This window comes from Rhinolophus ferrumequinum, chromosome 27 (assembly GCF_004115265.2).
Source record: "Rhinolophus ferrumequinum isolate MPI-CBG mRhiFer1 chromosome 27, mRhiFer1_v1.p, whole genome shotgun sequence".
Lineage (NCBI taxonomy): Eukaryota > Metazoa > Chordata > Mammalia > Chiroptera > Rhinolophidae > Rhinolophus > Rhinolophus ferrumequinum.
The window spans coordinates 13,628,737-13,651,358 of record NC_046310.1 but is presented as its reverse complement, the minus strand read 5'-3'; the positions used below and the strand labels follow the sequence as shown (position 1 = coordinate 13,651,358).

The following is a 22,622-nucleotide window of genomic DNA, read 5'->3' as shown; positions in this document are numbered from 1 at the left end:
TTCAACAGTAGAATCAAAGACATACTGAGGTACAAACTGGCGTTAGTACCAGTAATGATTTTAAGAAGAGGGGAAAAGCCTCTATTATAAACATTTTGTCATTGCTATTGTTGTTGTAGTAGCTTTGCTATAGCTTTTAAAAAGGAACTTCATTTTAAAACAAAAAGAAAACAGGTCAACTTTCTGCAGCTGTGTGAAATCTGGTGCACACAGAGGTCCGAAGTGTCCTCCTCGTGCACCTCAGGTGGGAGGTGACTGGGGATACCATCCTCCACCTTCTACCCCCCAGCAGTCATACTGCCAGGGCAGAGGCCCTGTTCAAAGATGTGGCTAGTCAATGACGTGGTGTAGCCTGGGACACATTGGGGTTCACTGAGGACATTCTCTAGCTTGGTTGTGTCACAAACCCACAGATACACTTTATCTAAACGGTGCAACCTAGTTTAGAGTTAGACATACAGTATTTTTCATCTACTTTTGGGAGCCATAATCAGAATGAAATCTTTCTCAGACTGAAATTTCTTTTCCCTTCCTTTCCAACCAGGAATTTTCTCTTTTGCCTGAAAGGACAAAACCATTTTGCTGAATAATTTAAATGGCCGGTGGTCCATTCTCAATTTATTATTGGGGTTCTTATTATCATATGAAAAACGGTTAGGCTTTGAATCATTTCTTTGAATGAGTTATTAATTATTTTTAGCTTGAAAATCTAAACAGAACTACAGGGAATCATTTTTGCCAAGAATGCTTCAGAATGAGAAGCTGTTGCATTACCTCATGAATAATGTAGGTATCAACACGAACATTCTATTAAAAAATTCACCTTGTTCAGATACTACCCTATACTTCCTAATAGCAGAGATCATCATTACAACTAATTACTTGCGTTATTAGCTATTTATTGTCTGTCGTCCCTGTCACAATGTACGCTTCATAACATCAAGGAGTGAACTGGCCTTGTAATCTATCATACTGTCTCTCCCAAGGGAGATACCCCACAAGTGTTTATTGAATGAGTTCATGGCCTTCAGCCTAGGACAGTGCCATCTATATGTCTACAGATCTGTCTGTCTTCCCCTCAACTTAGCTCTTAGCTCAGCTCCTATGAAATATCCCAGTTTCGATATTCTCCCAGTCCCTACATATTATCCAGTTCCACTTCTACATTTTTAGGTATGTTAAGGCAGCAACCACTTCTTGGTACCAAAATCTGTATTGGTTTCCTGTGGCCATTGTAACAAGCTACCACAGACTGGGTGACTTAAAACAACAGCAATTCATTCTCTCACAATTTATTCTCTGGAGACCAGAACTCTGCAATCAAGGTGTAGGTAGAGCAGTACTTCCTCTGGGGGTCTAGGGGACAATCTGTTCTTTGCCTCTTCCAGCTTCTGGTGGCTATAAGCATTACTTGGCTGGTGGCCACAGCAGTGGCATTTGGCTTTTCTATACTTCTATCTACAGTACCTTGGTCCAAGCCCTTATAACCTCTTGCCTACCCTGCCAACTCCTTTTTCCTCTTCCTACAAGTCTTACCTGTCCAGCGTGTTCTGCCCCACTCTGCTAGTGCCCTGAACTCCACAGCTGACTCCAATGCTCTGGCTGTACTATTGAAGTCCTACAGTAAATCTATAGTCTTCTGAATTAAATCTGCTCCAGCAAAACCCTGCACTAGGTGTCCAGACTATCTTACCTTCTTGAGATTTTTTTCTGTGCTCCAATCTGTCCCCCATCTCCTCCCACATGAATTAATATTTGTAAAGTGCTCAGAACAGTGTCTGGCACAGATATATAAACATTCGTTACACAAATAAAAATAAATCTCAGAAATCCAGAGACACCATGGAGATACCAAATCTACAGCTACATATGAAATAATTATCTCTGAAAGAAACCCAAACACTACCTGAGTAACTTCTATGAATTGGGCAAACGAGAAAAAATACATCTTGAAATAGGTGGGAGAGGCGAAGACACACTCTCACCATTAACTGCATTCTTGGTGTAGTGACCCACAATTGGATGGGAATGCACGAACCCTAGCTTGTCCCTGAGAAGCGAAGGTTTTGAACCTCACATCTGGCACCCCAACTTTTAAGATTTGTACCCGAGAGAAGAGCCACTTTGAAAGCCAACAGGGCTTGCATCCACAAGACCCATAAGTTTATTGCAAACTGAAAAAAACATTTCTTAAAGGGCTCACCAGACTCAACCATTCCAGCGCCCAGCACAGAGGCAGCTGACTGAAGACTGCCTAGAATTTCAATGAAAGAGGCCTATTTGCTTATCTTAGATCCTGAGGGGCAGGCTTCTAATTTAATACACATCAAGGAACTTGAAATAGAAGAACAAATGAAGCCCAAAGTTAGTAGAAAAAAGGAAATAACAAAGATCAGAGCAGAAATAAGTAAAACAGAGACTAAAAAGTCAATAGAAAAGATCAATAAAACTAACATGTTTTTTTGAAAAAAATAAACAAAATCGAAAAACCTGTGTCTAGAAGCCCCAAGAAAAAACAGAGAGTACTCAAACAAATAAAATCAGAAATGAAAGAGAAGCCACTATAACTGATACTACAGAAATACAAAGGATTATAAGAGACTACTATGAATAATTATATGCCAACAAATTGAACAACCTAAAAGATACGGATAAATTCCTAGAAACATACAATCTACCAAAACTGAATCATAAAGAAATAGAACATCTGAACAGATTGACTCAATAATCAAAATCCTTCCAACAAACAAATGTCTGGGACTAGTTGGCTTAACTGGTGAATTATACCAAACATATAAAGAATAATTAATATCAATCTTTCTCAAACTCTTTCAAAAATAGAAAAAGAGGGGAAACTTCCAAACTTATTTTATGAGGCCAGCATTACCCTGAAACTAAAACCCTAGACAAGAACACCCTAAAAAAAGCAATTACAGGTAAATATCCCTGATGAACACAGATGCAAAATTCTCAACAAAATATTAGTAATCAAAATTCAACAATACACTAAAAGGATCATAAACCATGATCAAGTGGGATTTATTCCAGGGAATGCAAAGATGGTTCAACGTCCAAAAATCAATCAATGATATATACCACATTAACAAAATGAAGGATAAAAATCATATGATCATCCTAACAGATGCAGAATAAGCATTTGACAAAATTCAGCATCCATTTATGATAAAATTACTTAACAGATAGGGTATAGAGGGAATATACCTCAAAATAATAAACCATATATGACAAGTTCTCAGCTAACATCATACTCAATAAGGAAGAGCTGAAAACTTTCTTCTAAGGTCAGGAATAAATCACACTTTTATTCAACATAGTATTGGAAGTCCTAGCCAGGGCAATTAGGCAAGAAAAAGAAATAAAAGGCATCCAAATTGGAAAAGAGGTAGTAAAACTGTTATCATTTGCAGATGACATATTATATCTAGACTACTCTAAAGACTCCGCCAAAAAAGTGTTGGAACTAATAAACAAATTCAGTACATTTGCAGGTTACAAAATCTGCATACCAAAAATAAATTGCATTTCTATATACCAACAATGAACTATCAGAAAGAGAAATTAAGAATTAATTCCCATTTAGAATTACATAAAAAATACCTAGAAATAAATTTAACCTAGGAGGTGAAAGTTCTGTACACTGAAAACTGTAAGACATTTATTAAAGAAATGGAAGAAGACACAATAAATGGGAAGGTATTTCATGTTTATAGATTGTAAGAATTGATATTATTAAAATGTCCATGCTACCCAAAACAATCTACAGATTCAATGCAATCCTTATCAAAGTTCCTATAGTATTTTTTGCAGAAATAAAACAAGCAATCCTAAAATTTGTATGGTACTACAAAAGACCGCAAATAGCCAATGCAATTATGAGAAAGAAAAACAAATTTGGAGGCATTACACTTCCTGATTTCAACCTATTTTTCAAAACTATATTTATCAAAACAGTATGGTATTAGCAATAAAACAGACACATAGATCAATGTAACAGAATATAGAGCCCAGAAGTAAACCCATGCATATATGGTCAATTAATTTATGACAAAGAAGCCAAGAATATACAATGAGGGAAAGGACAGTCTCTTCAATAAATGGTGAAAACTGGACAGCCACATGCAAAAGAATGAAATAGGACCCCTAGTTTACATTGTACATGACTAAAATGCACTGTAAATAAACTAAAAATGGATTAAAGACTTGAGTGTAAGACCTGAAGCCATAAAACTCCTCGAAGGAAAGATAGGTGGTAGGCTCCTTTACATCAATGTCAAAGATGATTTTGGATTTGACACCAAAAGCAAAGGCAACAGAAGCAAAATTAAATAAGTGTGACATCAAACTAAAAATCTTCTGCGCAGCCAAGGAAACCATTAACAAAATGAAAAGGTAACCTACTTAATTGGAGAAAATGCTTGCAAACCATATATGTGATAAGAGGTTAATATCCAAAAGATATAAAGAACTCATTCAACTTAATAGCAAATAAACAAACAACTGGATTAAAAATAGGCAGATCTGAATAGATATTTCTCCAAAGAAGATATACAGGTAAGCTGACAGATACATGAAAAGATGCTTAACATCACTAATCATCAGGGAAATACAAATCAAAACCACCAAGAGGTATCATCTCATATCTCTTAGAATGGTTATTATCAAAAAGACAAGAGATAACAAATGTTGGCGAAGATGTGAAGAAAAGGCAATCCTTGTTCACTGTTGGTGGGAATGTAAATTGGTGCAGCCACTATGGAAAACAGTATGGAGAATCCTCAATAAAAATACAACTACCATATAACCTGGCAATTCCACTTCTGGGTGTTTATCTGAAGGAAACAAAAACACAAACTTGAAAATACGTCTGCACCACCATGTTCATTGCAATACATGTGTAATAGACAAGACATGGAAACAACCTAAGTGTTTATTGATGGATGAGTGGATAAAGAAAATGCGGTGAGTGCACGCACACACACACACACACAATGGATTATTATTCTGCCATGTCAAAATGCAACATGAATGGGCCTTAGGGGCATTATGCTCAGTGAAGTAAGTCAGGCAGAGAAAGACAAATACTGTATAATTTCATTTATATGTGGAATCTAAAACAAAAAACCAAATTCATAGAAACAGAGAATAGATCAATGGTTGCCAGACGTGTGGAGTTGGGCACAGGCAAAATCGGTGCATGTGGTCAAAAGGCATAAACTTCCAATTATAATGTAAATAATTCCTGGGGATGTAATGTACAGCATGGTGACTACAGTTAATAACTGTAGATTGCATATTTGAAAGTTGCTAAGGGAACAGATTTTGAAAGTGGTCAACACAAGAAAAAAACGAAACCATGTGTAGTGATGGATGTTTACCAGACTTACTGTGGTAAACATTTTGCAATATATACAAATATTGGATCATTGTTGTACACCTTAAATGAATACAATGTTATATGTCAGTTGTATCTCAAGAAAAATCTCAAACATTTATCTACTCATAGTGTAATGCAAACCATCCAAAAAGACTTTCTCCCACTATTAGCCTATTCTCTATTCTCATTATTTAAAGAGATTCTCAGACATGACCTTTTCCAATTTCAATGACCTATTGCTTTTCCTTGACACTTCGAGGAAACCTATTATATCTGGAGATACAGCTTGCTTGCTGACCTTTTAACTCCCACCATTGTCTTCTAATTCTACTAGAAAATTCCAATTTTAATATTCATTTTGACTTCTACAGGTTATAAATATGGAATGCATCTGTTATGCATAAATTAGCGATTAACTTTTTACCTTCTCAGGTATGCTGTCCTTGTCAAGGTTAATCAATTTCTTTAGGAAACCAGTCTCTGAAAGAAGTAAGTTTGCTGTAGCCCAGTTAGGTTTCTTTTGCAGAAGAATACAAACTGCATTCATGACAGTCAGTACAAGGAAAGGAGGACGCGTGTATACTCTGTAATATACGGTGAAAGTCTAATCAACTTTACAATTCAAATCGAATGCATCCTGTAAACTATCTAGAAGACAATATATACAGATGTTTAACAAGTATTTTCATAAGGAAAACTATTTGCTAACCTATAGCTTTTTTCATTATTTGGATATCTTTAAAAATTTGGGTATCTTTGATATATGGGTATCTTTGCTCTAAGAAGATAAAATGCATGCACTTTAATTATGTATAACATCACAGAGGTTAATTCTTTTCATTGTAAAAGTATTCTCTGTAGAGTTCTTCCTATTTCATCCCAGTGTTGATTTACTGAAGACTATTTGACAGAGACATTGGGTGTGTGTGTGCGCACGGGAGGGTAGTTGGGTGTCAGCCCTACTCTTGTGATTTAAGGGGTGCTGTAAGGTGCAACCTCCCTTAAATACATCCTCTGACTTTTCTTCATCCTGATTTAAAATTCCTACCATAAAGATCACTGATACAACAGAGTTGGGGGAAGGGGAATACACGGGCATTTCTCTCTCAAGTTATTAATAATGTCATCATTGGAAACTGCCTCTTAGCTGTGTCCTGATCAGGTGACAGGCCACTGCACCTCTGACGAGAAGCGAACACTTGGGAAATCCAGAGGTCAGAATAATGTTCACAAGAAGGAAGTTTCAATGAAAAGTCACAAGGGTGGTGGTTGCTGTGCAACGGTATTTGGGCCTCGGAACAGAAGGGACAGGTCTGTCCAGGGTAATGAGTCTTCCCCAAATGAAAATCGTATAGATTTCCTAAAAGAAGGAAGACAACAAAGCCAACTTTCTATGTACAAAATTATCTACAGGGGCTGCCAAGAGATTCATTCAATTCTAGTAATCTTTGTTCTCTTTAACAATCTTTTAAAATATAGCTATTTTTCAGGGGGACTAAATAATTGAATCATTAACACTTTATTTTGAACTAATTTAATTTGCTTTTCTGAGATTATCAGCCTGGCTTTTCTGAAATAATGAGAAAGATACTAACAGAACTAGGGAAAAAAAAGACAAGGTTCACAGAGGAGAAATGAGAGTTCCAAAAACAAACTTTTCTTCAACTTTGCCTAGGTTTGACTCTTTTTAAAGCAACTGCAATGGGAATATAGTGAAATTCAGACAAAATGTACTATCTATGAAATTTTGATGTAAATTGAAGGGAAAATAGGATTGAATTGACTATAATCTAATCTACGTGCCACTTTCCAGAAACAAATATTAGATTGAAAGTGAATGCTGTCCCCACTGGAAAGCCGCGTTCAAGTCCTCCGTTACTACACAGAAGTGCTCTGTCGTGGACCCTCGCTGCATCCTTCAGTCTGCATTCCTACTGTCTTCTTCCTTCTTCTAGTGGCTAATGTTGCAAATCGGCAAAGGGCTGCCCAGCCACGGGGCAATCACTAGCGTTTGGACGATGGAAACAGCACTGTGCGCCTGCTACATGTCGTTCCTGCGTGTCGTAAGAATGGCAACAAAGATCATACTACGAGACATTTCATTTATCTGGCATTTGGAAATGAAGTGAAATGCACATTAGCAACATCGCAAGGGAGTGTGTTTAAAAAAAAAAAAAGGCGCATACAACAAATTCAATAGCAAGGCCAGTTTTCTTTAGCTTTTGTAGTACCAGGCCAGGAAGAAGGGCTTGCTTATCAGAGGAAACCTCTTAGCATGGAAGCAGCTTTTGTTGAGCACTTGCCTCATGCCATACTCTATTGTAAGCATTTTCCATGTTTTAACTCATCCAGTTCTCTCAACATCTGTTACTGGGGACACTGTATGAAACGGAAAGTGAGGCACAGACAGACTATGCAACTAGAAAGCAGCAGTGCCAGGATTCCAACCCAGGAAGCTTGGTCAGAGCCCTGTGCTTAACCACTGTACCATACTGCCCCTCAGAAATCAGGCCAGAGGGAATTTGAGCGGATCGCTGTCTCGGGGCTATCTGCCAAAGAAAAGCTAAGAGAATAGAACTTCTGGAACAAAGTCAGAGGTACAGAGGGGTCCTGTTGGGAAAGATCTACTTCTCTGATGTCATCGCCTGACACTCCCTCCTGAAACCCACAAACAGTTCCTGAAACCCATCAAACACATTTCTGCCTTAAAGTTAAGACTCTTGTGCTTTCCATTTCTTCTGCTTAGAATACTCTTCCTCTAGATTTTTCCTAGTTTACACCCAAACTTCATTCAGTTCTCTGCTTCAGTGGCATCTCATCAGAGAGGACTTCTCTAACATTAACTGTGCTATAACCTCAGCACCTGAAATGGGCCTGGCCCCTAGTATGCACTCAATGTCACGCTGAATGAATGAATGAATGGATACGAATGAATACATATGAATGAGGTAAAAAGGGGAAAAAATTGTTTCCTTCTTCTTGCTTGTCTCTGTCTGTGCATTTGTTTTTCAACTTTAGGTGGAGTATCTTCATCATTGTGATATGTTCTGTTCTGCTTATAAGAATGTATTGATTAAAAAAGAATCTTTTTTTTTGCCATTTCTCCCTTTTATTCCCAGAGTTAATAATGTGTTATAAATAACAGGGTATACTTGCTTCACATTTCTGCATCTGTAACTTAAATACTATTTTCTATAAATAATGGAAAGCTCAACACATTCTGAGATATAATAGGCAAATTTCTATTGTTTGTTGAGCTGGAGGACTCAAGTTAAGAATGATCTCACCCAAAGATTCAAATTAGAACCTTCAGGTTCAAATCTTTGTACCTTAAAGTATTTAATCTCTTCTTGTACTTTCTTATGAACTTCTCTTTAATCGCTTTTCCCACACTGAGGTTGGGTTTGGGAAAGGGGACAAGGGGAAGTGCTTTCCATAGCGACACCTTGTGGCAGTGGCCAGCAGTGCAGCATCCAATGTGCGTTTCTGCACCCCTACACATTCCCCAGTGCTCTATAGCTGGGCTGGCGCAAGCAGCAGTGCTGTGAACACTGTTCACTTAGTTTTGGAACTGCAGGTCAGGCGCTCATACAATCACCATGGCTTTTCTTTCCAGTCTACTGAGTCCAGTAACACAGTATTTTATCAGTTCTAAGATGCACATTTTTACATCTCTGAGATTGGGATTCAGTTTATAACCAAGGGCACGTCATATAGTTTACTTGGTAGTATTTTTCCTTTCTTAAGGGTACATAAAATACTGATATACCTTACTGTTGATGGTACCATAACATTGATTAGATACAGCATATAACACACATAATAAAAATTTTAAAGTAACCGAGATGGGTAAAAATGACTTAATCTGAAAATGTAATACAGACCCAGTAACATTTACTATTTATCTATGCTTTATCCCGAGATTTTCCAACTCTAAAGAAACAGATAAAATTACCTTAATTCAGAGACATAGGCTTTATCCAAGGCACGTAGAGCCGCAATTGCCTTGTCTAGAGGTGGCAGTACAGTTTTCAGTTCATGGGCAATTTTCTGCAATAAAGTTGTAAGTCCCCAACTACATATAAATGAATATAGTTGTGTATTTAAAATTTTTACATTTTGAACTTGGAAAACATAATCTGACATGTTTACAATGCCTGTAAGTTATGCATCTGCATGACTTAGGTGTGTACACACATGCTTACACTGTTGGAGAGTGTGTTATAGTCCCAAATGTAATCGTGCATCATTCAATCCTGGATGAGGAGTTATCTGTGAGAAGCAAAAGCATTGAATGGCTTCTGCCTTCTCTATGAAATTCAGTGTAGTATTAGCTATGCCCTTTTGAGGAGTGGTGCAATTAAAGGTGGAATTCTTATAAAGCTTTATTATAAAGCTCAGAGCCGCTCCTCTGCACAGGCCCCTGCCAACGCCCTGGAAAGAGCTCTGCCAGTATGTTTATAGCGTCATGTGTTTTTGTTAGACCTGCAAAAGTAAGGCATTTTACCTGTAACCAGTTAAGACCAATTTCTCTTTACACTTTTAACTCACTCCTTATCAGGTTTCTGATCATGTCAGGTGATGCTGAAATAGCTATGGACATTTTAGGGATCTGGCTAAGGAGCTGAGAGGGAATTATATTTATATTGCTCACAGTTACTTCCTTGTATAATTAAGTTGTTGCAAGCTAGCTCCAAAAGGAACGACTTCTAGAACTACTTCCCAAAAAGTTCCAATTTTCCTCGTGATGTGATATTAAGGTGCAGGGCCAGAGGTCATATTTTAACAGAAACTTGTACTATAGAGCCTGGCACCAGAAGTACTGGGTGGTGGAGGAGAAACAGGTTTGTAATTTATGGATCCAGAATCTGGTCTGTAGAGAATCCTTTCATTTATTAGCTGTGTGAAATTGTAAGGTACATGGTCAGATTTTCACTGACATCTACTCAAAATGGAAGCTCACTCCTTCATGAGTATATTCGATAATGCAGCATATACTATTCTAAACCTACTATATATTTTCCCTTTTTCTGATGCGAGTTGTGCAGAAAGAGTTCATTAAAATTCCTGGGTTTTCAGGTAATAATTATGACGCTGGTAAAGATGTTTTAGAATGTCTCAATGAAATAAGTGAGAAAGTACAGATTTCTTATATAGATATACGTGCAAGTTGCCTTATTTTATAGTTTCAATTTACAAATAATTAAGACAAAAGTTTGTGGAATGTTAAAAGTGATTGTTAAAACCAATACACTATTCTGATATCAAGGAGTGAAATGTAATGAAAATTTTCAGATCACAGAAAAAACATTAATTTATTAAAAGGAAAAATAAAGAAGTAATGCTCTGGCTTTTGGTCTATTTAATAATCTGATTAATGAGGAAAAATGGGTCATACGATCACACTAGAAAAATTTCAGGTTCTGGCTGAGTTTGCAAGAAATATTGACATTAATGAAAATATGAGTATCAGAAAACACCTCTATTATGAAGATATTGATGGAAAACTGGTTAATGAATGCTCTCAATTCAAACAGTATTTAAAATTAATCACTGCACAGAAACACTCATAGATACAGGGAACACACTGATGGTGGCAAGAGGGGAGGGGGCATGGGGAGGTGGGTGAAAAAGAGGAAGGGAGTAAGAAATACAGATTGGCAGTTACAAACCAGTCATGGGGATGTAGAGTACGGCAAAGGGAATATAGTCAGTAGTGCTGCAACAAGTATGTATAGTGCCAGGTAGGTACTAGACTAATTGGGGGATCACTTCATAAAGTATATAAACGTCTTAACCACTGTGCTGTAGCCCTGTAACTAATATAAAATAATACTGAATGTCAACTGTAACTGAAAAAAGTAACTTAAAAAATAAAAAAATGAAAATTAATCACTGCACGAGAAACCTTGAAATGCCATTGCTACTTTTACCAAGTTTGACAGCAATCCTAATAAAAATGTTCGTAACAGTGATGAGTTAAGAAGTTGAAAGAAACTTTTCTAAACTATCAAAAATCAAAAACACATTTTGATCAACTTTACTACAGGTTCTATAAGGAAATGGTATTAGAAAATGATTATCATATGAAGAAGTGATCACAGTATGCAATGAAAAAATGCAGGAAAAAAGGCATTACGGGGTGTATAAGGCACTTCATTACTAAACATTATTGTTATTTTTTCTAGACTTTGTGATGTTTGTAATAATTGTCAGCTTTTAAACATTTGTATATTATTTGATTTCTTTACTTATTTTAAATAAATATTCACTCTAACTATAAACTGATAATTTTGTATTGTTTTAAAAAATATGGCCTCAAAATTGTATAAGCTTTAGGTCCTACAAAACTTGGATTTGCCACTGAAGCCAGATTACCTCTTGCAGGATGGCAAAAACAAACACACACCTGTTAATTAATTCCTCTCTATCCATTTTCTTTTGGTCTAAAAATTAAAGATTGAAGTGAAGCTGTTCTCATATTTAATGAATGTTGAACAGTGGCCCCTTCGTGTGGTTGACCTAGCAGAGGTGATAGATCACTCACAGTGAAACTCATGTGACGTCTTGAGGGAGGAGGGAAGTTCCACCAGTTGGAAGGGTTGGCCTCCCATTTCCTCAATGCTCAGCAAGTTAGGAAGTCGTGCAGTTCACTCGGGTCCACGTAAGGAGATTGACCTATTATGTTATCTAGCTTGAAGTAACTTAGCCCTTAAAACATGGACAGGTGGCTTAAAAATGTTTCTGACAGAAACCTTGGATTAAAGATCATGTTAATAACGGAAGTACAAGTCCAACAATGAGGAAAAGGCAGGCTGATACTTCTCTTATCCTGACATGGACTCTTCTTCAGCCATGTTATAAGGTAAAAGCAATGCGGATCTAATCAGGTCTGACAAGAAGCCAAACAAATATTTTGAAATCACCGAAAGGACTATTGGAAATATGTATTCACATCTGCTATTGTTCATAATAAACTTTGCCCTGGGTATTTATTGTGCTTTGGGATATTAGCTAATGATAGTAGCTCATGTATATCATTTATAAAATAAATACACGTTTTGGGGGTATAGATACATGCGCGCACACACACACACACACACACACACACACTTTAATTGATGGAGTTGCTTAATTAAAAACCTTTGCATATGGAAGACAAATGAAAGTCCACTCTCCACCTCCTCTGAGCAGGGGTGGCTACTGATCAGACCGGGGTTGAACATTTGGTTATCTGCTCCTCCAGACTGATTCCTGCTGAGATTCTGACTGGAGAAGGACGGAGGGGAATTGGCCAGTTTAAAAAAAGAGAATTAGTCAGTAGAAGTGACACACCAAAGAGACGGTCCCTAGAGCTGCTTCGTTTCCTGCAGATGCTCCTCTTGGAGACCACATGTATTCTGATATGGCGTGAATGAGTTTCCGTTCATTGTACTAACCAGAGAACTGACTTATCTGTCTCTTTCTAGGATCATAGTTTTCTCAAGGACAAGGACCCTACATCTTTGTACTCCCTGTTTTCATTTAATAGTGTCTTACATGTAGTAGGTACTCAATAAATATTTGTTGAGATAAATATTAAAAGCAGCCAAAGTGAGAGTGCTGTATATTAAAGAGCAGTCAATCCGACCTTTTCAATTTGGGGACTAGGGAATAATTTTGCAAATCTCCAAAGGATTTTTACTGATTATACTAGTTTAGTTATACCTGAACATAGTTTTCCACAATTCTTATTTCTTCTGTCATAATTTCTTCATCCTGTTTAACAAGCATCTGAACTTTCTCAACTACTTGAGAATCTTTTTGTAGTTTTTCCATTAAGATTTCTTTTTCCTAATGAACCAAACAAATCTCCTTATTAAGAGGCATGATATCTTTTTTAAAGAGAAATTCAAACAGCTCATTTCGTCATTATAAAATTGATCAAAATCAGCTTGAAATATATTTGTTCAGATACGATAATAAATATCATTTCATACAATACACATAAAGAATGATGACATGTAATGATTTTTAGAATACTTGGCAGCTTGCAAGTTACCACAGAACAGTTCAGATGGATTTAACTAATAACGGTGAAATTTTTCTGTGAGTTTTTACAATTAGTTATATACCTATTGTCACATTTATTTATTAAAATATAATTATGTTAATAGTTTGCTATTATTGTTGTTGCTTTTCTCGTTTTACAGATAAGAAAACTGAGACTGAGAGAGATTACACAGCTGCATGGTAACAAAGCAAGAATTCTAACCCATGTTTGTCAAGTACCAGAGCCTTTGCTTTCAAACACTTTTTATATTAAACTGTAAAATCTTTAAAAAGAGATTTCAAGTGAAATGTACCTTGGCTTTTTGTTCTATCTGAGGGCCAAGAATCAAGAGCTGCTCCTGTGTCTCTGTGACTAGAGTGGTAGCTTCCAGGATCTTGGAGAGACCCATATAAAAATGACTCCTGAAGGAAATGAAATATATTAACAGGTACAAGACACAACAAAGCATTAGCAAAGCAAGATATACTGTGTTCATGGGTGGGAAGACAACATGGTAAAGATGTCAATTCTCCCCCAGTTGATACATAGGTTTCATTCAATAAAAAGTTGCAGTCAGATTCTTTTGCAGAGAGAGTTGAACTTATTCTAAAATTAATATGAAAAGGCAAACGAACTAGGATAATTAAAATAATTTTGAAAAAGAATAACAAAATGGGTGGAATCACTCTGCCTGACTGTGAGACTGATTATACAGTGACAGTCATCAAGATTACGTAGCATTGGCAGAGGGACAGACATGTAGATCAATGGAACAGAATGGAAAACCCAGAAATAAACCCACACAAGTACCATCAACTGATTTTTGACGAAGGTACAAAAGCAACAGAGGTAGGAAACAAACGGTGATGGAGAAATTGGCTCCATAAAATGAAACTTGACCTAAACCTCACACCTTATACACAAATAAACTCAAAAACAAATATTAGGGTAAAAGGTAAAACTGTAATACTTTTAGAAGAAAATAGGACAAAATCTGGAGGATGTAGGGTTTGGTGAGGAGTTCTCAGACATAAAAAAAGAAGCACAACTCAGAAAAGAAAAAAAATTGATACATTGGACTTCATCAAAACTGGAACCCTTTTCTCTGTGAAAGACCCTGTTAAGAGAATGAAAAGACAAGCTACCAAATGGACTAAAATATTTGTAATCCACATATCTGACAAAGGATTCAAACTTAAAATATATAAAGAACTTCCAGAACTCAAGAATGAAAAAAACTGAATAATCCATTTAGAAAATGTACAAAAGATATGAAGAGACATCAAACTGAATAGGATACGTGGATGGCAAATAAGTACATGGGAAGATGTTCAGTATCACTAGCCATTAGAAAAGTATACATTAAGACTCCAATGCTACATAATTATGCACTTATTAGAATAGTTAAAATAAAAAATAGTAACAATATCAAATGCTCGCAAGGACACAGAGAATCTGGATGCCTCATACACTGGTAGGAATGTAAAATGGTACAGCAACTTTAAATAAGAATTTGGGATATTCTTAAAAAACTCAACATACACTTACCAGGTGACCTAACAATCATACTCCTAGCATTTATCCTAGAGAAATGAAAATTTACATCCACACAGAACCTGTACCCAAATGTTTACAGCGGCTCCATTCATAACCACTCTAGGTTGGAAACAGCCCTTCCTTCCTTGGATGAATGGTTAGACAAACAATGGGACATCCATACCATGGAATACTCCTCAGCAATAAAAGGAACTAACTTGATACATGCAACAGCTTGAATGGATTTCAAAGGTATTATGCTGAGTGAAGTCCACCTCATTCCCTCATTGTAAGGAATAAACCCTTACAATGAGATGGAGAGATGGAGAACAAATTGGTGGTTGCAAGGGATTTGGAATGGCAGGTGGAGGCCAGACGGTGTTGACTATACAGGGGCAGAACAAAGGAGATTTCTAAGGCGATGGAATCGTTCTGTATCCTGTTTGCTGTTGTGGTTATGCGAATCTACACATATGATAAAATGGCGTATAACTATATACACACATTGTACCAATGCCAATTTCTTGGTTCTAATAATGTCCTAGTTATGTCAAATGTAACCATTGGAAGAAAATGAATAACTGTACTATTTCTGCAACTTCTGTGAATCTAATTATTTTAAAATAAAAAGGACTTTTTTTTTAAATAAAAGAAGTTATGACATAAAGTTAAAATTTTTCCATTTACTATTCAGTAGAATAAAAAATTGAGAATACACAGTTTGTATGGAATAAAATCAATACAACTAAGTATTTTAAAATCAGAAAACTACAAATCTGTTAGTGAACAAAATTTTAGTTCTAACTCTACCAAGAGAGGGAATAAGCACTGTGGAGCTTTTTTTAAAAGTAAAAAGATATGATTCCTACTTCTTGGGCTTTCAAAATCTAAAAGAATATTGTCATTCATGCCCTTTAAATTGGCAATTACATCGATACTCTCAGTATTTTATTCTTTGATTTAACAAAGAATGTTAGACAGGTCCTCAAAAGTTCTCATACAGATTACTACAATAACTCAGATCTTCTTATTCTTGTTTCTCTCCAACTTATTTCCCATTCTAATTTTAATACCAGAGTGATCTTCCTAAAATACAAGTCAATTTAATTACTCATCCATTTAAACAGAGTTTTAAGGTCTTTCACAGCTTTTGACTTTTCCTCCAGGGAAAAGGAAAAGGCAGATATGGTTTCCCTCTTTTGTGTTTGTGTCTTGTTCTTACAAATAAAAGCACCAATGTAATATATATATATATCTGACTTGGTCTCAAAGTCTTACCTCTTTGTTTGCATTTCCTTCTCTTGTGACCTCAAAATATGCACAAATGTATCCATGAATCTGAAGTAGCTACTGGGAGTGACATAATAATGCCTTCTAGTTTTTTGAAAGTATTCTGTGCTCAAATTTTTTATACTTTTGTGGATTTGAACGCATGTTGGAGCAAGCTTTTCTTTTAAGTTCTGAAAAATAGTAATTTTTGAGAATTAAGGGAAAGCAATCCAAATATACATTAAAAAGATTAAATTGAATGTGAATAACTTGAAATAGTTTATCATTTTGAGATGTGGGGATGCAGAAAAATGCCCGGGATGAATGGGACCAAGAATATATAATTTTTAATAGCTGGGGTGGAGTGAGGGTGGAAGAGGCAACAATTGGCTAATAATTAATGACACGCCAGACTCCTCCTTCTAGGCTGAACCCTCATTTCTGCTACAGCCATCTCAAGATTTAGGACACCATTGTTAATGGCCAAAGTTTATGGTGCCTTCTTTATTTCCCATCTTTCTTTCTTAAAGTAGGTGATCAACAGCAAGATACTCAATTTTCTTGAGTAAAATAAAGCTGCAAAAAGGTAAGGGCTCAAAGGATACATAGGTGGGCAAAACTAGAGTAGAAAGAGTGTCCCCTTTGCTTAGTTTTGGAGAAAATACTGACTTAGACCTTCATTACCTGGTTACCCATTTCCAGTCCACCATGCCTAGCCAATCACTTGGTCACCTTTGACCCAGCTGGATTTTCTTCCTGGCTCCACCCTGTCTCTAACCTTCTTGCCCTTTGCTTTCCTTGAACATGTGGACAAGTAAGGCTGCAAGCCCCTTTCTAGGTCCCACACGGAGTTTCAGGCCTCTATGCATTTACAGCTTCTTTTGTCAACACCCTTTGGGATCTTCAGTTGAATCACTCTAGAAAAGATTCTTTCTTACTTGTGGCTCATAAACCCTGAGCTCATTTTGTGTGTGGCTCTCATTTCTCTGTAGTTTTGCTGTTGCAGCCCAGCCAGAGAAATGTACAAGGAATGCACAGAAGGTTGCAGCATTCTTACCATAGGATCTGGTATGCAAAATGGGTTCTCCACGGGGACAGAATCGCGGCAGCCATCTGTGGATTGCTTTGTGGCTCATGCCAGGTGGCCCTGGGCAGGGCACAGGCTGTGGCTAAACTCGACCTGCACTGGGGCCTCTCTCAGGAGGCCATCTACAGACCAAGCTGGAACATCACCCAGCTGCCTCCAAGGATGACACACCCAAAGGGCAGACTGGGCAGGCACCAGAGCCCTGCTAAAGCGAATCTGGTTCATAGGGTCAGCCCCTGCACAAGAGCTTCTCCACTGTAGTCACAGCCAGTTCTCAGCCCAAGGATCAATCCCTCCCATTGACTTGCCAACAGCAACCAAGATTCAACTACAACAGGAGGGCACACACAACAGAGACAAAGAAGGACTCTGTAATCCCATTTCTGGGTATTTACCCAAAGAAACCCAAAATGCTACTTTGAGGGGACATGTGCATCCATATGTTCATTGCAGCATTGTTTACAGTGGCTAAAATGTGGAGGCAGCCTGGGTGTCCATCAATGGATGAACAGATAAAGAGCATGTGGTGCATATATATAATGAAATATTGCTCGGCCATGGAAGGGAATAGGTTCTTATCATCTGCAGCAGCATGTATGGGCCTGGAGGTACTGTGCTGAGTGGAGTATGTCCGACAGAGAAAGACAGACGCAATGTGATTTTCCTTATATGTGGAATCTAAAGAACAAAGTAAACAAATAAAACAGAAACAAACTCATAGATACAGAGAGAATTTTGGTGGTGGCCAATTGGGAGGGTGGGTAAAAAGGGGGAAGGGATTAAGAAGTACAAATTTATTGTTGCAAAGTAGTCATGGGGATGTAGAGTACAGCATAAGGAATAGTCAACTATATTGCAATAGCTATGTAGGGTGTCTGAGCTACTAGATTTATTGGGGGGATCACCTCGTAAATTATATAAGTGTCTAATCACTTTGTTGTACACCTGAAACAAATATGCCAACTGTAATTGAAAAATAAACAAAAAAGTATTTTACAAAAGAAGTGATATTTACCTCTCTGTTCTGTAAATCCACCTTTTCTTCTAAGAAAGAGTTGGCTACAATAAGGAGAGCCTCTTCTGGCCACTTCTCATACCAATCAATTGTGCAAGCGCTAATCATAGAAGAATATACTCTACAGTGTTGGCGAAAGTTAGCTCCTATAGGATTCATTATCATAAAAATATGAAGATTTTTACATATTCTCTGAAAATTAATGAAAATATAAGTTGTTAAAAAATAATCAACTGCTTTGAAAAAAATATATTGAAAATTCCATTTAAAACTTGTTTTAGTTCTTTCGTTAGTGAGTGGACTAGAGAGGGATGAATTGCATATCGAGTGCCTGCCGTGACCAGAGCTCTTGCAAGGAAACTACAAGTCCCACAGAGCTCTTCTGAGGAAAGCAGCCAGGTTCTGCTCTATGTAACCCCATCCTCGTGGCTCCAGCCAGATGGACAATATAGAGACACTGGACTACAGAACATCCTGGTACAAACCAGCTCTTAGGAGTTCTGTTCAGTAGGGGACCTTATATCAGATGGTGATGGGTCTGACTATTAACTCTTTTCTGTAGGGTGATGTGCATTTAAGACCCACAGAAACCCAAAGTGAGAATTGGTCAGATGAATTAAAGCTGAAAGAGAGACACAGAAACCAATGTTATATACGGGTAGAGCACCAAGGAGATAATAATAAACTAGAGCTGAAGGATTACAGCTAAGCAATATTAGTTCCTGTACAATTTTGCAGGTCACAGGCAAAGTGTTAGTTTCTATGAAGTTTGCCTGCATCCTTTCCCCTCAGGAGACTTTTCCCTCCATAAGTTGTGCTGCTGCTGCTGCTGTTCTTAGAACCATCTGTCCGTGGGGCATAGATTCCTTCCTCATTGCCGTATGTCGCTTTATAAGAAAACCACATTACTGAAAGCCAACTAGGTGAGTCAATGCTCTTTTTCACTGAAAGAGTTCAATGAGTACAAAGTGATAATATCTTTGAGTACCAAGCAAACTTATTTTGCCAAATAAGCACGGTAAAGCTGAAGGAAGGCTAAAGTGTAAGATTTCTTCCACCTTTTTGTCTTCAAAAACTTTATAAAAGCAAATTAAACTGCTTAATGCAAAATTCATACAGTACAGAAATGTTTACATTAAAAATGAAAGTACCTCTCTTTGCTTTACCTACCCCCAACTCCTACTTGAAGATATCCAATATTAACATTTTCAAGTGTGTCTTCGCTATTTGTTATTACTGTAAGACACTTCAAGTCATTTTTGGAAGATTGATCAATCTACCGACCTACCTACCTATTTATCTATTTCTAACTGGGATTCTTCGTTTATTTTATATTTTCTATTTCTGGAAGTACACTGTTCTCCACACTACAACTCAGAATTTCCTTGTTCTTTATCACTTACAATCTATTGGATAAACTATCTTAGTAACAAGGCACTAGAGTGCCACAAGCGATCAGGATAACTGCTATCCTTTCTCCCATGGCACTTAAAACTATAACTCAATCCAAGCATCCATTCATATGACGTTGCTCTCTCTCTCAATCGTGGGCTTCATTTCTGGAATTTTTCACATCTTCTTCTTGTGCCAGATCATAAAAGCATCTGTTGAGGAATGGAGGGTGGCCCAGTTCAATGATTAAATGACTCCATGAGAGGCAGAAACTGGCCCCAGAAATAAGTATCTGTGGTACTTCCCCAGTGAACACCTTGGTTTGGGCAATCACATCTACCTGTTCCCTAGCCCACTGGTCAGTCACCAAGCCTTAGGCACTGTAGAAAGCCTAGGTCACTGGTCTCGTTTGTATCTCTCATCAGACTGGTCCTTTCACAGCTACCCCCTGCTGAGTTTATTCTCAGTATCACCTGCTCTCTCTGACCGATTTCTCTCTGTACCCATCATCACCTGGCCAATTTTAGGGCTATTCAAAGGGATAAAAGAATTCTCATGTCTTGCCTTTCCAACATGACTGAAATGAAAACCTCATTGGCTAGAAAGAAATCTCAGTGTAAGAAACTGTCTTGGGATCTTGTATGTCTAGTCATTGCCTCCAGCTTTTATTATTTGTTGTAGCCATTGATAGCGAGGCCAGGGTGTTTGTTAATCTTAGGCCTGCCTAAGAGTATTGGGTGTCTGTGTGTAGGGATGGCAGTCATTATTTTAGCTTTAAAAACTCATTTAAAGAACTAAAGAAATGACCCAATTTGAAAAGTATATACAGAATTATCAACGTAGTCTACTTTTAACTTAACATGACAATTTGATAAGGCCAGTCCAAAAAAGAAGTACCTTTTGGAAGAATGAAAGTAAAGCTTGTCTGTCATCAATATAACCAAACTGTTCAGCAAGAGATTTAATCCTTAGTGCAACAGAGTCCAACTCCTCATTTTCAAACACGTCAGGTATTCTCCCCAAATTGAGAATGCTGTTCAAATCTTCCAAAAATGCCTCCTTTGATGAAGCACATATTTAATCAGAAATGAGTAAATTATTCATATATTCTACTTTAAACACACCAAAATGAGAAAGCAATAGTGGTTAAAGAGAATCGAGGTAAAATTTATTTTTTAGAACAACTAAACTCTGAATTCGAACTCATCAAAAACATCTTTTTTTGAATATACAAGTTGGTGATATCTGAAATTTTCTTTTTGGGAGTCTACATGCCAGTAGAAATTTGCATAAAAGTCAACAATGGGGATTTATTTATCCCTCCTGATTTGAGTATCCTCTTTTGTAAATGAGTATGATAATAGTTCGCATGTCATAAGGTTGCTGCAAGGATTAATGAGATAACTCCTGTGACACAATACAGTACCTAACACATAGTACATCGTCAAGATATTACACTTACTGTACTTTAATGCCAAATGACTAAATATGACCAATCTAATACTAATTATCAGCCACATTAATCATTCAGCACTTGGTAAAACAATATTTTTCATAAAATTGTTACAACAAAATAAAAAAATCCCCGTTTTTTCAGTCAAATAAGCTTCATTCGTCCATTCATGTATTCAAACATTAGAGAAACATATGTTTGGTATTGACAGTATGCCAAACACCTGCGTGATGCACTGGGGCAAGAAGTGTGGGGAGGTGGATACAAGAGTGACCTGAGCAGGGACTTAGGCTCAAGCAGTTTAGAGAAGACCTCAGTGCATCTACTTTTTTGTTTGAATACTACACAAACTAGAAATAACATGGTTGAAAGATTATTTTAATTTAACCAAGGTCGTCTCTATAAGGGGTTCCAGATCAAATGGAAAAAGTAACAGGAGAAAGAGCAGTGAAAAAAACTCAACTAGAGAAGTTATAAAAAGTATGAACCTTTTGATTTTGAGAACAATCCAAACTTCCTTTAAAAAAGAAAAGCATCCTCAGAATGACTGACTCCCCAGGATACTCCTCAGACACTCACAGGTTCCTGGTACTTCAGCCCAGGTAAGGATGGGCAGAGGGCTGCTGGAGCAGACTCCAGAGGCCCACAGCGGGGACATGGGGCTGGCTGTTTTCCTGTCTCACCTAAGACATGATGAAGAACCACCAAAGCTTACTAAACACACCGACCATTACCTGCTTATCAAGAGTCTAGCTAAGCCACTCCGTGGTCCTGCTGCGTCCGCATCCATTTTGTTTGGCCAAGTGCCTGCAGGGACCTTACGCTGACACCAGCCCCCTCACGCCAGCACATGCTCTGGATAGCAGCCCGCAGAGTCACAAGCCAACATAAGTTCCTGATATGATTTCCCAACAGCCCTGTGATCAAGTCTCCCCTGCCTCCCAGCACCTGGAGGTCTCATATGCTCCTTAGATAAGACCCCTGGGGGGCTTACCAAAACCCTGCTCTGACCCTAGCCCCGAAACCCTGAAGAATCCTACCCCCGAGCCCTAATAGAGGCACGTGTCCCTGCTCCTGCCCCTCTCTCTCTGCCCACACCTGCCTTCACTTCCCTGTGTGGCCCCTCGAGGTGCTGTGTGTACTTCCTCCAGCTCCAGTGAGTAACAAACTTCTCTATTTCAATTTGTCTTGTGGTTTGTTGTTGAACCGTGACTCACCATCTGGCACCCTGTGCTCCACTTAACACATGTTCCTTTTACAAAGTCCTAACACCATTTATTTTATTCACATGGAAAGCAATGATGTGGCCAGAAGAAACCTGGGAAGTGAGGAAAGGAGATCCTATGACCTTGAAGTCCTGAGTAACATGGGAGTAGAGGAGCCATATTCATCTCAGCTTTGATCTGATAGTAGTTTCCTGAAAAATTATTTCTCAAAACAATA

General features: G+C 37.6%; 1 protein-coding gene across 1 annotated transcript in view; it reads right to left on the bottom strand.

The window, feature by feature from the left end:
- Positions 1-22,622, bottom strand: part of DNAH14 (dynein axonemal heavy chain 14) — a 200,405-nt gene that overhangs the window by 48,075 nt on the left and 129,708 nt on the right. The window contains exons 55-61 of the mRNA XM_033099365.1: positions 20,624-20,785; positions 18,335-18,526; positions 16,242-16,423; positions 13,741-13,849; positions 13,103-13,228; positions 9,351-9,445; positions 5,820-5,979 (exon numbers count right to left, since the gene is read on the bottom strand). Of these exons, the coding sequence (XP_032955256.1) occupies positions 5,820-5,979; positions 9,351-9,445; positions 13,103-13,228; positions 13,741-13,849; positions 16,242-16,423; positions 18,335-18,526; positions 20,624-20,785 (1,026 nt within the window). The remainder of the gene's footprint in view (positions 1-5,819; positions 5,980-9,350; positions 9,446-13,102; positions 13,229-13,740; positions 13,850-16,241; positions 16,424-18,334; positions 18,527-20,623; positions 20,786-22,622) is intronic.